General features: G+C 39.8%; 1 protein-coding gene across 4 annotated transcripts in view; it reads right to left on the minus strand.

Moving 5' to 3' along the window:
- UBE2E3 (ubiquitin conjugating enzyme E2 E3) overlaps positions 1 to 14,305 on the minus strand; it is a 104,332-nt gene extending 90,027 nt beyond the window's left edge. The window contains exons 1-3 of one of the 4 annotated variants that reach the window (XM_064286937.1): positions 14,282 to 14,305; positions 12,535 to 12,753; positions 10,696 to 10,746 (exon numbers count right to left, since the gene is read on the minus strand). In XM_064286937.1, the coding sequence (XP_064143007.1) occupies positions 10,696 to 10,746; positions 12,535 to 12,728 (245 nt within the window). In that variant the 5' untranslated portion in view covers positions 12,729 to 12,753; positions 14,282 to 14,305. Of the gene's footprint in view, positions 1 to 10,695; positions 10,747 to 12,534; positions 12,754 to 13,369; positions 13,513 to 13,779; positions 14,065 to 14,281 lie in introns of those variants that run through there. The other 3 variants (XM_064286936.1, XM_010602793.3, XM_064286938.1) reach the window with 3 other exon arrangements.
- Positions 14,306 to 15,836: the final 1,531 nt, after the last annotated feature.

Below are 15,836 nucleotides of genomic sequence, written 5' to 3' on the forward strand. Positions count from 1 at the left end.
TGTTTCTGAATGATGACCTAAAAAATAAAGTAAGGGCCTAGCACACCCAAGCCAAAGAAAGACACTCTCTTCTTCCCCCAACTCACCATCTGGACCTGACTTGTCAGATTCTAAAACCAACAGTATTTTTGGATCCTTCAAGAGACTATAAGAAAGCACATGGGATTCACATATGTCTACGCAAGCATATTTAGACCCATTTAATCAACTCTGAATGCTTTTATCAGATTTCTGAAGTGGTACTGTGCAACACGAAAATGCTCGCTTTCATGTCAGAAGGGAATCTAAATTTTTTGCTGTGGATCTGTTTGTTAAACATATGCACTAGATATGTGATGTTTGTCAAGTTTCTCAACAATTCCCATATTCAGTTTTGAAATCTAAAAAGGATGACGATATACTTTATAGAATTTTGTACTAACATGTATTGTACTGTGGAACCTGGTAGAGTGCCAGGTTGGGTATCCAATTATTTCCTGAGTGAAAGTAACCTATTATAGAAGTATATATCCTTTCTGGCAAAGAAACTGATTTCTCAATGAATATCCATAAGCTCCTGCCCCCACCCCACATTTTCCAGTCCCTTGCAGTTGGTCTCAAGGCCACGTGACGAATTCATGGCTTACTTCCAGACCAAAGCACTTAAAAGCTGGCATATGACCCTTCACTTCTCTTGCCTGACCACATGGTCCAAATGGCAAGCTATAAGATACAAGCAGCGGAGATCCGTGTCAACACTTGGAAGAGCGGCCCCAGAGAGCCCCTGGACCCACAGTGGACTTCATATGAGACAGAAATAAACCATTATATGTTAAGCCACTTAGTCTTCTAGGTGTGGTACTGCAACACGACCTAGCATAATTTAATCCAACCTTCTATAGACTAATTGCACTAAAATGCTGCAAAAAAAAAAAAAAGCATACATAAAAATGGCAAGTCCTTTGTTTAAGTATTAAGAAGTATCTTCATTTTTGTGTAATTTTATATATCTAGAATGAATGAAATGATTGAAGGCCAATATTTAATACCGAAATGGAATAGTCAACTACACACAAAGCAATACTTGAAACTGATACAGCTTCACTTTAAGGTGAAAGACCTCTAAAATCAAGCATCTAAAGATTTTTTAAGTAAGCATACAAGTTATAACACAAAAAAGCAGTAATCCAAAAAGAACAACTGAGAAGCTATAATTAGGAAAGATGTAAAAAGAAAGAAAAACATAATAAGACAATAAAACACCTTTTCACCGTGCGTAGTTTCAGTAATTTTCATTTTAATAGTTTTAGTTGTTCTTAGGTACCTTCTAGTCCGCTATGACTCACAGCGACTGTCTTATTTATCTAGTGCTGCTATAACAGAAATACCACAAGCAGATGGCTTTAAGAAAGGAGAAATTTATTCTCTCACAGTTTAGGAGGCTGGAAGTCCAAATTCAGGGTGCCAGCCCCAGGTGAATGCTTTCTTTCTCTGTTGACTCTGGGGGAAGGTCCTTGTCATCAATCCTCCCCTGATCAAGGACCTTCTCAGTGCAGGGACCCCTAGTCCAAAGGACACACTGTTCTCCTGGCTCTTATTTCTTGGCCTCTCTGCTCATTTCTCTTTTATATATCAAGAGACTGGCTTAAGATACAACCTAATCTTGTAGACTGAGTCCTGCCTCATTAACGTACCTGCCTCTAACCCCACCTCACTAACGTTAGAGATCAAGATTTATAACACACAGGAAAATCACATCAGATGACAAAATAGTAGGCAATCACACAATGCTGGGAATCATAGCCTACCCATGTTGATGGATATTTTTGAGGCACACAATTCAATCCATGACAGCAATCCTACGTACAACAGAACAAAACACTGCCCAGTCTTGCACCATCCTCACAATTATTGCTAGTTTGAGCCCACTGTTGTAGCCACTGTGTCAATCCATCTCATTGAGGGTCTTCTTTTTCACCGACTCTCTACTTTATCAAGTATGGCGTCCTCCTCCAAGGACTGGTCCCACCTGATAACATGCCCAAAGTATCTGAGATGAAGTCTCGCCATCCCTCTTTCTAAGCAGCATTCTGGTTGTACTTCTTTCAAGACAGACTTGTTCATCTGATAGTCCACAGTATATTGAATATTCTTCACCAACACCATAATTCAAAGTCATCAATTCTTCTTCAGTCTTACTTATTCACTGTCCAGCTTTCAGATGAATATGAGGCGACTGAAAACACCATGGCTTAGGTCAGGCTCACGTTAAGTCCTTAAAGTGACATCTTTGATTTTTAATACTTTAGAGAGATCTCTTATGGCAGGTTTGTCCAATGCAGTGCGCCATTTGATTTCTTGACTGCTGCTTCCACGGGCATTGATTGTTAATCAAAGTACAACGAAATCCTTGACAAGCTCAATCTTTTCTCTCTTTATCATGATGTTGCTTATTGGTCCATTTGTGAGAATTTTTTTTTTCTTTATGTTGAGGTATAATCCATACTGAAGGGTAAAGTCTTTAATCGTAATCAGTAAGTGCTTCAAGTCCTCTTCACTTTCAGCAAGCAAGATTGTGTCATCTGCATAACGTTGCTAATGAGTCTTCCTCCAATCCTGATGCCATGTTCTTCTTCATACAGTCCAGCTTACTTGGATTATTTGCTCAGCATACAGACTGAATAAGTATGGTGAAAAGATGCAACCCTGATGCACACCTTTCCTGATATTAAACCACACAGTATCCCCTCACTCTGTTAGAACAAGTGCCTCTTGGTCTAAGTACAGAGTCCTCATGAGCACAATTTAAGTGTTCTAGAATTCCCATTCTTTGCAATGTTATCCATAATTTGTTATGATCCAGTCAAATGCCTCTGCATAGTCAATAAAACACAGGTATTCTCTGCTTTTGGTCAGGATCCATCTGACATCAGCATCCCTCGTTCTGTGTCCTCTTCTGAATCAGGCTTGAATCTTGACGTGTTGTGGGACTGGCAACCAATGTCGCAAAACAGTATGTGTACCATTTAATGAGAAACTAGTTTGCGCTGTAAACCTTCATTTAAACTACAATTAAAAAATAAATAAAAATACTTCTGGCCTAAACAGACCATAATAATTTGGCAAGTAGTCATGGTAGCCATCCCTGTAATTCCATAGAAAGATAACACACGCATATATCAGACAACGTAAGATACACGTAACTGTAGAGCAAGGTGTGGTAAAACGTAGGGTATCAACTTTGAGAAAGGGGTAAGGGAAAGTATTGAACAGGCATCACTAACAAGAGAGAAAAACAGTAAAAAGTAAACCATATAAATAATTCAGGAGCCAAGATATTTGACAAAAATATCTACAGTAGGTTTTTCAACCTCAGCTCTATCGACGCGTTTGGCCAGATAATTCTCTGTTATGAGGGGTTGTCCTGTGCACTACAGGTATGTAGCACCATGCCTGGCATCTATCTAGTAAATGTCAGCAGGCCTCCCCTCTCCCCCACCCCGCCCCCAACCCCAGTTATGACAAGCAAAAATGTTTCCAGGCATTGCCAATTATTCCCTGGGAACAAAAACTGGCCCCAGTTGAGAACCATTAATCTAGAGACAAAAAGGTAAAAAGTTTAAAGACATTTCCGCTTCCAGATTCTAATAAAGTATCCAAATATACTTCCCTGTCAAAAGCACTTTGGGGAGCAAATAATCATCATCACTCTATTTCTCTAGACCTAACAGTGGTTTTATGTGTTTTTATCTCAATTTTATGTGGAAGGAGAGAATGGCATGTCAAGTTTTTTATTCTCAACCTGAGTGCCTTTGCACTGTACGCAAGAAAGGCTTGTTGATTTTCCTGTTAACTAAACATATCACTCACCTGTACAGCAACTCAGTCAAGAGGAATAAGGTACTAATAAGTTAACTACAGAAAAGAATGAAACTCAGGGGTCTTGAAAGTAGCTGCAGTAACCAGCTACAGCTGGTTTTAACGTTTTTAAAAGCATACACAGTTTCACCCCACCTTTTAATTACATTATCTACGTTCAACTTAATAGATCTATGATAAAAATGTAACCTTTTTGGAAAGTGGTGTATTGTTTTCAATCACATCGTTATTAGAGAAAATGTTTTTAGTCACACATTACTGAGTCCATCCACTACACTGGCATGTATGGGGGAAATCATTAGGCTTACTGTGATTACCAATTTTATCTTACAAGCAAATAAAAACTAGTTAAATAATTTTTGAGTAATCATGTTAAAATTACAATTATGGGGGAAAGAAAGCAAATACATAGGATATTTAATAGGTTTTCTCCAATCCGAAGGCACTGTTTTGCCTAAAAATTCCATTTCTATGTCAATCTGAAGACTTCCATTTATTTATTAGAAAACTTCACACACAAAGCACTGTGACTTAAGAGTTGCAAAAATGTAGGACAATCTCTCCCTTCAAGCAACGCTCAATCTTACAGAGGATAGACAAGTAATTATAATACAGCATTAACAACATACAGCAACAATTAGCTTATAGAAAAATACATTATTTCACTCTGATCATAAACCACATAAAATGATTAGTAATTCCCAAGGTTTCTGAGGTCTATGCTGATCCCAATTTCAAAATTAATCATAAAATTTGTAATAAAAACTATCCACCTGTAAATGACCAAGGCAGGACAGGATGGATGGAAAACACCTTCATTTGAGACTGTTGTTGTTGCTGAGTGCCTTTGAGTCGGTTCCAACTCAGCAACTCTACAGGACTGAGTACAGCTGCCCCGTAAGGTTTCCAAGGAGCAGCTGGTGGATCTGAACTGCCAACCTTTTTGTTAGCAGCGGAGCTCTTATCCACTAGCCACCAGGGCTCCTCATTGAGATTAGTTCTAGACTTATTTTTACAAATCAAGCTTCCAATTAAGATTTCATTTTTATAAAAGAGGAGTTCAGGACTTTTTTTGCAAAGCTGAAAATAAAAGGACTTTGATGATTAATGAGATATAATTTTGTTTTATAAATAGGGTACACCTTTACGCAGAGCGCACTTTCTAAGTAAACCAGTAACGATAAGTAAGTAAAAAAAGAAATCTGTATGTGTGGGAGGATTTCAAATCAAGTACTACGTAGGCAATAACAACGTAAAAAACACATGTTATTTTGATCATCAGCTTGCCTTCATACTCCAATTAGAAAACGTTTTCAAAATTTCTCCTGAGATGACAGACAAGGAGAGAATGCCATGTTTAGGTAACTGGTAAACTGCATTAATTCAAAATCTAAATTTTACAAATACTGATATAATCTCTTCTCAGGAAAAGAGAAAATTCAGCGGCACCTAACAACAACAACATCAACACCCACCTTATGCATGGAGTCCCTGGGTAGTGTAAACTACTCAGCTGCTAAGTGAAAGGTTAACCCAGAGGCACCTCAGAAGAAAGGCATGGCGACCTACTTCTAAAAGATCAGCCACTGAAAACCCCGCGCAGCACAGCTCTATTCTCGACACACACGAGGTCACTGTGAGTCGGCACTGACTCTACAGCAACTGCTTTTTTTAATTATCTATTCATCTTTGCCCAATGTTCTCAGGATAATTTTCTTTTACTTAAGTTCTAAGAACTTGCTTTTACTAATATCAAAAAAAAAAAAAAACTGCTTGGAACATAATAAAGAGCTGAGGAACTAAGATACAATTATTCCTTGAGTGGGATATTGATGCACTGGAGAAAATGCCAACAAGGGTGAGGCATGCTGCTAAACCACCTCTCCTACTTTTATGAGCTTTGGCCACTTTACTGACCCACAATTTACACTTTTTACAAAACTTTAAATATACTTATTTAATTCTCTTAACAATTCTACAAAAGATGTTACCATTATAATCTCTATTTTACAGCTGACAAAACTGAAGGACAGAAATATTCCGTAGCTTATCTAAGGTAACACAGCTAATAAATGGCAGAGAAGAGATTTCAAAACACAGGCTAGCTCCAGTACCAGTGCTTTTCAAACCTTAATATACATATACATCGCAGGGGAATCTTTTTGAAATGCAGATTCTGATTCAGTACTAAGGAAAGGGGTGCAAAATTCTGCATTTCTAACAATCCCATCTGTGATGCAGATGCTGCTGGTCTGCAGGCCATCCTTTCAGTAGTAAAGTTCTAGTCTACTCTAGAAAATGGTAAAGTAGTAACAACTTTCAGGGGGTAGTTTCATCCATATTAAACAAAGCTTATGAAGAAGTCAGGGTTTGTCAACTTCTGATTTAGAACTTAAATGCTTCTTTTACTTTAAAAAAAAAAAAAGCAAGTTAGCAAAATGTGCAGTTTTTACACTACCTGTTTTCAGGTTTTGCTAGCAAACATATTAACACTGTAACAAAATACCGCAACACTCCTCCCTGCTCCAAAAGTCTTTCCCACATCCAAAAACTACAACACTCTCTCCTCACTCACCAACATGGTTAGGTTCCAAAGACCAGGTCATTAGGTGAAAATCAGTATTATGCAAAAATGGAGGATGACCACATCAGATCACAAAATGGATGGCTACATTATCACATAACTGCCAAATTACATCATTACACAACTGCCTAATTACATCATTACATAACGCCAAACCACTGAGAATCGCAGCCCAGCCAAGCTGACACATAACCTTAACCATCACAGCCAGCATTACTCTCACCTCATACCTTCGCATTCATTACTGCCAGACGTGCAACATTAATGCACAAAATACTACTGTAAATGTGAAATGTCAGACACCGAGATAGTCGATAAGTGAGCAGTTGATGTATTTACAAATATCCCTTCAATATTTACTTTAACATGGTTTCAATGAAAACATGATAAGGAATATTCAGGGTAAATTTTTATATTTTTCATATATGGACAAAAAATCAACAGCTGATTTAAAAATCCTGTATCTTTCTACACTTTTGCCACTTGCATAACAGATGACTATGAGAGATCAAGGACTCTGGTAATCAGAATATAAATGTCTTAACACACTACAATTCTAATCAATAACTTTATCTAAAAACAGGTAAGGTAATACCCATTACACAACTTCCCTTCATTTTCACTGGTGTATCAACTATTTATATTCTAATCTAAAACAGAGTATGTCAAAAAGTACCGACTATAAGTTTGAAACTACTATACGAAAATTGCATCTTTGTTTAGGATGCTTTGGCCTACAGCCCTCTAATACTTAATAAAACACCGTAAAATCACTGAAAACAACATCTTTATCGAATTTTTACACTATCAAGAAAAAAAATTATCAAAATGTATTCAAACATGTTTAAAGCCATACACTTAATTCAACAATTAGGTCTATCCTAAAAGGTTGGTGCAAATGGTTAACACACTAGGTTGTTAACCAAAAAGTTAGAGGTACCGGTCCACCCAGAGGCACCTGGGAATAAAGACCTGGTGATCCACATCTGAAAAATCAGCCACTGAACGCTACGGAGTACAGTTCTACTCTGACATACGGTCTCCAGGAGTCAGAATCGACTTCATGGCAACCGCTACCGTAAGATCACCCTCAGTTTATACTGTAAAAAACGATATAATAATTAAAGAACACTTTTTTTTTGTTTTATATTAGCTAAACATAGGAAGGGATTTAAAAGTAAACTCCAGATCTCTGAAATTTTATTTTTATTTTGCAGAATTTTTCCAGAATATACAGATACCTCTTTCTTCCCTGAAGAGGAATCAACTCTGTCACATACTCTGACAAGCTTATAAAAATCATATTTAAAACCAAAATGGAATCCTGATTTAATAACTATATGAAAATTAGAAGTATTTTCATATATCTCAGGCAATATGAACTCATATATTCTAGAATTCATGAACATGGAGTCCCATTTTTAATAAATTAATAAACTTAAACTGTACAAGCACCATAAACCTAACATTCTCACCTATGCACTGGTGAATTAAAGGAACATAACACTGTAATCTACCACATATTTAACACGAAGGTAAAAATACAAGACAAATTCAGGCTTCCCTGTCAAAATCTAAAATGCCTCCAGTAAACACTCAATATTCCAATTTACTGCTCAAGGACAAGGACTAGGCCTTACGGTTTGTCTTCTATCTCTTTTAAGGGCACCTAAGAGATAAGTGGGGCCCTGGTGGCGCAGTGGTTAAGAGCCTGGCTACTACCCAAAAGGTCAGTAATTCAAATCTACCAGCTGCTCCTTGGAAACCCTATGGGGCAGTTTTACTCTGTCCTATAGGGTCGCTATGAGTCAGAATTGACTCGACGGCAACAGGTTTGGTTTTTGGTTGGAAGTGATGAGTACTGCAGTTATGATCAAAAAAGACAAGCTGGTGGACGCTATTCAACAAGGAACACAGTACGGCACTTAAAGAAAAGAAAGCATACTTATTAGCCATCTTATATAATTTAATATACATATTTATACATATGCTATTTTCCACCCTAAAGAATATGAAGTCACTTAAAACGCACAAAAGTCTCTGGGTCTTTTATGTATCAAGTATATAGAAGACTGTGTCCAAAGTAATGGGCAACAGCATCTCCCAGTTGCCAAAGACTCGTATTTTATGTTTGGGTTTTTTTTTTTCTTTAATCACTTACACAAAGAAATTCATATGCTTAAAAGAACTCGAGAATTGAAAGATGTCATTTATAATAGCTGAGTCATCACAGGTTGTTACAAAGGAAAGCAGAGACCCTAGGTAGTCCATGTTATTATTCGCAAGTGATCCCAAAGTTTGGTATTTCACTAATCATTAAATGTGATGCATTATTTCATGAACTTATAACAAATCTGGGGTATCAGAGGAAAATAAAATAAAATGTTTCATAGAAAGTTTCTACTTCCCTTAAAACAATCCTCAGTGACCTTGTGGAAATATCCCTGCGTTAAACAAGGAAAGGGTATTTCCTCAGTAACTGCAACACTAGGCTTTTGCTCTAAGGGCATTCAACACGTGTCTACTGGGCTCTCTAGATTTATGCACATATTCTAGTTTGTGACATTTGCAAAAAACCAACATAAACCTTTTAAAAATATTTGACCTTACATGCAATTTTAAAACATTTAAGAGTTTTAAACTGGTAGATCTTTATATATTTTATAGTGGAATTATCAGAGTACACTCTGCTAGTTAAGCGAGTCTTCCAGAGACCGAATTTAACTTGACCTCCTTAAATGGCTACAGATTTAACACACCATTTAGAAGGCTGGAAAAAAAAATACTTTGATTTACTTATTCTCTAAAGCAGTAGTGTCTAACAGAAATATAATACAAGCCACATATGAAATTTAAAATTTTCTACTAACCACATCTAAAAAGGCCAAACAAGTGAAATTAATTTTTAATATTTTAAATATCCCAATATATCCAAAACAGTATCATTTTAACATGCAATAAATATTTAAATATATTAATGAGGTATTTATTTTTTTATATTAAGTTTTCAAAATCCAGTGTGTAATTTACGCTGATAGCACATCTCAATTCAGACCAGTCACAATTCAAGCGCTCGACAGCCTCATGTGGTCAAGGGCTATGTTACTGAACAACACAGCATTTAACTAATAGTTTCAGATTTGACACACCACTATCTGTTTAAAATTAGTTTACATTCATGTTTCCTTCTGAACTGAAATGCTATGATTACAAATACATGAGAAAAACAGTTAATTCACTGGATAAATCAGGATCAGATCACCTTTGAAGGATCCCGTTCACACACACAATAAAAAGCAATTGGATTATATCCTATTATATCTCAAATAAGCTTCAGAAATAGGTTTGATTACCACAACTTTTAGCAAAAACAGAGGTAAGACACAAAAACATTTTTGTCTCAAACCATAATATTGCCTTATTTCTGGCAGCCACTCTCATTCTTGAGCACGTATCTCTTTGCAAACTACACAAGATAATTTCTCTAAGTTTCATGAATTCAGGAAGCCATTTAAAAAAAAAATAGAACTACGTAAGATGAACTAAAAAGAAAAATTACCAACTGACTACTTTTAATGTTATCTTACCGCAACCAATAATCTTATTCTCTCTAAATTCCACTGAAATTCATTCTCCCGGACACCTCAATTCATTTATGGCTTTTCACACACATATTTCAACCACCAAAATCACTAAGAATTTTTCCAAGTAATCAAGACATTTGCTTAAAATGTAAATAATTCCAACAATGCAGTCTCCAGAAAACAGCAACTAAATCTATCAGCTTAGCACATAAAATATGTCCTTAAGGCAAGTCGCTGAACAAACCAGAAACAACTACACTCTTGTTTACTGCATTTACATTTTGTAACACCACATTCAGCAATTTCTAAATCTGGAAGGTCAGTTCAGATTGCACACAAACAGTAACTTTAAAGATCAACAAAATTTTATAAGTTTCTACAATATACTTCAGAATATAACACTCTACAGAAATACTACCAAAATCAATGTCATTCATACCAATCTCAGTAAGCAGCATAAAATCAGTGTAAGTCACACATGTGTGATTACATGCTAAAAAAATTTTTACTCCCAAATTTAATTCACCTTAGACAATTTTCGTTTAACCCACTTGCAAATCCGAAAAGCAGCAAATGTTGCCTCTTGTGCTGCATACACATCCAGGGATGAAACAATCTCGTGATATTTTTCCACAATTTGAAATCAAAACAACAAAATTTGTTTCTTACCTGCAGTTAGGAGGAGGATCAAGGGTTATTTCAGCTAGCTCCTTCTGAATTCTGTTAGTGAAATGAGAAGAGACAAAAAGCATTTGAGATAGTCTACAGAATAACCGGGGAATTACACTGCCCTCTACCACCATGCAGTTAAATGCAAGACTGGCTTTGCCTTCAGTAATGCTAACATGGCTGCTTCCTCTTTGTTCTCAGAGGCATAACCCAAATCCCTTAACAGAAACTTTGCAGCTTTTTTTCTCACTTGCTACTGTAAATAAGTAAGACATTTACACCTGACTTGGGAAATAGTCCTCCACTAGTACTCAGTAAAGGATATAAAATCTATTTTAAAACACTTTTTACCACAGAAATTCTCTTTTCAAGCTTATATGCAAATGAGACAAGAAGGGAGGAGGGAAAGCACTAGAATATTTGACAATGACTTCAAGTCACTTTTACTGAGGTTAAGAATTAACAAGCTACTGCAAGAACACATGAATAGTTTTGACGATATTTTACCTGTTAAAAAAAAGTTTAAAATTTACAAATATATTTATCAGTGAAAAACTTACAAAGGACTCTTTCGCATTTTTATTTAACCTCCTCTGTTTTCCCTATCTTTTAAGTATCTTTTAAGTACAGCATTTAAATTTAATAAATTTGGGGGAAGGGGTAATAACATATATAGCCTTGAGTTAGGAAAAAAAGCAGTTCTCTGATTTTATTCAAATGAAAAATGCTTTGAAAACTTAAAATTTAGTACGTTCTTCAAAAAGACTGAATTATAAATTATTTCAAAGACTGCTGCTATTTAATAAAACATTCTCAAGTTATTAATGCTTGATTATTATACAATAGATATGAAAATCTGTAGAAAAATGAATATTTTAGAATCACTACAAAACACAATATTTGATCAGTTTTTGTATTTTCTTTGCCCTTTAGTTGCGATCAATAAAAACCAACAGAATGTCAATACTAATTCAATAGATATATCTGATGTATCTCTGTCCACATAATTCCTAGAGTTCATGGATATTCCACAACTACCCCCACGGATGGAGCCCCACTGATAGGATCTTTTCTCTCCAATACATATAATATAAATCAACATGAAACAAGCAATTTTTCACTTATATCCAACAAAATGTTTCTTTTGTTGTTGAGTATTAATGTGTCAAGTGTCTCCACAAGTTTTAGTGTAAAAAGTTGCACAAGGACGATGAAAGTTTTCAATAGCCAAGTGACACTTAAAACTGTAAACGGCTGCCTTGCAGTTTTATGTGCCCTCACAGGCACAGAGGAATAACCATCATTTTAAAGTATACCTGGGATGCATAACTTAAAGACTTGTTTGTGAAACTGAGAACAGTTTGTAGCACGATTTTAAATCTGCTTTCACATATAGCCAAAACCTTGAATTTATAGATTTTCCAGCAAATGTGATTATTTTGGATCACTAAAGTTTCATGGAAAGGCACTGGTGACCTTCAGAAGTGTCAACTTCAATAAAGAAAAGAGTATGACTCAAAAAGTAAACATCCCCATTGTACCTCTAATTTGGGCTCACAAATTTCCCTTCACCAACTCCTTAATATGTCAGAATAGTAGTCCAATCTTTATTCAAGTACATTCTTGCTGAAGTTACTGAAGTACAGAATAAGTTTGCTTAAAACTATAATTCTATGGAAGTGGTTTACATATCATCTACAGAATGACAACTCATTCAAACACAAATAAGACCAATCGTGAAGCATTTTTTGAACTATTCCTACTGATCTAAAACCAACAAAGTGTCCGACCATTTGGAAGACAACCTGACAATGTGCTTAACCCTTTTTAACACATTACCTTTTAGCACTAGTGGATAACTTAGCAGTGGTTTTGCTAGAGAGTTTGGTGTTTTTCTTCTGCTGGGTGGCAGAAGGTTTTCTTTCTTCTTGTTCTTCAGGCTCTGGAGCGGCTGGGTCTCGCTGGTCTGCATCTGAACTACCACTGCTGGTGCTAGGGCTCTCATCATCGGACCTCTGCCTATCACTGGACATCTTGGTGAAGTTATTTCTTGGAAAACTTTTAAAGAGAAAAATAGGGAGGTAGGAAAGGTTAAGTCTAAGAAATAAACCAATAGCATTTTATTTTCTATAAATCAATTAAAATCGAATTTTAATAAAAAGGCTTCAAAAGTGTTCACACAAGGTTACAAGGGGAGGCGATGTGTCTCACAACGCCACCGTTCAAGGATTTACCGGACTCAAGTTAGAAAACCCACTCACATTTTTTTTTTCCATTCCTTGGACAATCTATCAATTGTCTACTTTCTCAGAAGGCATGAAACAGATTTGCCAGGGAACTTAGGCAACGAGCATTAATAACATATGACACACTGTAAATAACAGATCTCGCTGAAAAACGTTAAAAAGTCACTAATAACGTCTAAATATTTACACACTGACATTGGTCAAAGCTACCAAATTGCCTTTCCGAGAGGAAAACATACCCCGTTAATCACCCATATGCTTATTTAACGTGGCGATTCCTCCTCGCTGCACGTAAGGCTTTAAACACAACATTTAGAAATTTAAAAATCAACTAACAAGCTGCTCTAGCCGTTTCCACGGCCAGCAGCGAAGATTCATCCGGCCAAGAGAGAGCTGCCACCCTGGGAAAAGCAGAATCCAAACTGCACCTTCTGCAAAGCTCCCAATGCCACCAAGGTTCCTCGCTCAATTTTTACATCACGGACCGACATTTTGTCCAAAATAACGAGAAAAAAAAATCCCAGGAAAAACAAACAAACAAAGCCCCAAGAAGTGCAACAAATTTCCGCGCCCGTGGAGGCGAACCGCGGCCGGCGGTGGCGGCCGCCACGCAGCTCCGCGGCCCTTTGTGGGGAGGGCCGCGCGGGGGCCGTGGGCAGCGCTCGCCGCGCCGGGCGCCAAGTGATGCGAGCAGCCCGGCCGGCCCCGCCGCGGCTCGCGGACACCGGCGGCGCGGGCGCCCGGCGCGAACAAAGCTGCCCGCCCCCGCCCCCTCCCCCACCGCCGCCGCCGCCGCCCCGGCCGCCCCCCACGCGGCCCCCCGGCCCGGCTGCCTTACCTCGGCCGCCCGCCCGGCCCGCTCGCACGCCGCTACGGTGTGGGGGAGGGAGAGAGAAAAAAACCCTTCCTTAAGGAAATGGAGGCAGTTGGGGGGGGAAGGGGGGGGAGGGAAAAAAGAAGCCGAGGAGGCTCTGGCCGGGGAGTGTGGAACATTGAAAGTCGGAGGGGGCTGTGTAGTGCCGGGCTCCGGCCGGAGGGTGGCGCCGCCCAGCGCCTTCGGGAAAAAACGGGGGGTGGGAGCTCGGCTGGGCGAGGGCGCGAGCTCCCAGCGAGGCGGAGGGGACGCGGGAGACCCCCGCGCACTGTGGCCTCCCGCCGCCGCCGCCCGGCTCGGCTCCTCCCGGCCGCGCAGTCAGCAAGTTCCTAGGCGAGCGCGGGGGAGGGGCGGACGCGGGCCGGCGCGCGTGCTCGCCGCTTGCCTGGCGGAGGGGCGCGCGCCGCCGGCAGCCGGCGGGCGCGAGCTACTCCCGCGCGCTCCCGCGCGCTCTCTCCGCGCCTACCTTCACCCGGGGGGCGCACGCGTCCGCCCGCGCGCGTCCAGGACAAAGAGCGCGGCGGGGCCCCCACAGGCTGGCCCCTGCAGGCCGAGGCCGCGGAGCCGGCGCTGGAGAGGACGGGGGCGCGGGCGCCGTCTCGCGGGGCTGCTGTGCCGCGGGGTGGCTTCCGGCCTGTGCCCGCCTCCGGGCGGAGGCTGCCCATTAGGCTACCCGCTCCGCGGGCCGAGGCTGGAGGGCTTTTCAGGGCGGGCGAGCCGAGGTCACCCCTACTGCTGGCAACATCCCCTTAGCCTGCGCAGGGTCGGGTATGGGCCCCAGGGTCCCAACGCCTAGGCAAGGGCCCTGAGCGCGTGGCTGGGAGTCCCCAGCTGCCCCAGGCTCTGGAGGACTGAGAAGTGGTGTTAAGGAGGCCAGCGACGCAGTTGGAGGAAACCTACCTGTTCCTCCTCATGTGAGCAAGACGAAGGGGCTAGATGGGGTCCTGGACATTGAGAGGAGTGAAAGGGATTTCGAGACCAGAGGACCAGCTTCTGCTTTTCCTTGGCCCTCAGCCTGCAGCTGTCGCTTCCAAAGGGGAGGCTTGAAAACTTAAATCCAAAACAATTTTTAAATGTCCTGCTGAAAATTTTTAAAGGTGGAAGAAGGAAGCTCACGGGAGTCTGGAGACTGTTCTGAAGTACTAAGCCAGACGCCAGTTCTGGAAAGAGTGATATCTAGATAAGCATTCAGTGGAGATAGTGGACGTTAGTTTTGTTCTACCATTCTATCCTGTAGAGTCTCCAGGTGGACTTTGCAGTTTTTGCCCCAGGCGCAAAGTAGCCAGAAGTACAAAAACTTCCTGTTAGCAGCCCAGACCTTCTCTAGCTACTGAGAACTTGTTCCAGTGATGGAGCCTCAAAGGAATTTGTGGATTCCTCTCAAGTGTCCAGGAGCTGGTTTGCTGGGAGAATATGGAGTTCACAGAGGGAGTGAGAATAGCAGCCACAACAGACAAACGAGAGTTAAAGGAAAGAAAGGAAGAAGACTGAGTGAAAGAACACATTTACTTATTTTTCGTTAAGTTTTTCCTCATTTTACTTAAGTTTTGGTAAAAGGTTGTTCACCACTCTGACCAGTAAGTTACGTTTCTCTCATTTTCTAAAGACACAGGGTACTTCATTGAGGGCTATGTTGCTAGGTGCTGGACACACAAAATTTACTCATTCAAGTATCATGCAATTAAGGTCAGGTACAAATTGTTAAAGCTCACCAGGTTGATAAGGAGGAAAGATATTTCAGTCAGAATGAACAGCATGTCTCAAGAAACTGTGAGGCAAGACCGTGGCATGTGTATGGACAAGCATTTTGATTTAGCTGGACCAAAGGATGCTTGTAGGAAGAGTTTTTTCTACAAATATAGACAGAAGGTTTCCTCAACTTTGTGACACATTGTGACTCTACAGCAAAAGCTAGCTAATTTGGAGTTTGAGCTTTGTGCTATTTGATACTGGGGACTGTTAAAGGAAAACTGTATGTCAAAAGTGGGATGTTTTAGGAAATACCAGGGAAATAACCTGAA

The sequence above is a fragment of the Loxodonta africana genome, chromosome 6, assembly GCF_030014295.1.
Source record: "Loxodonta africana isolate mLoxAfr1 chromosome 6, mLoxAfr1.hap2, whole genome shotgun sequence".
Classification (NCBI taxonomy): domain Eukaryota; kingdom Metazoa; phylum Chordata; class Mammalia; order Proboscidea; family Elephantidae; genus Loxodonta; species Loxodonta africana.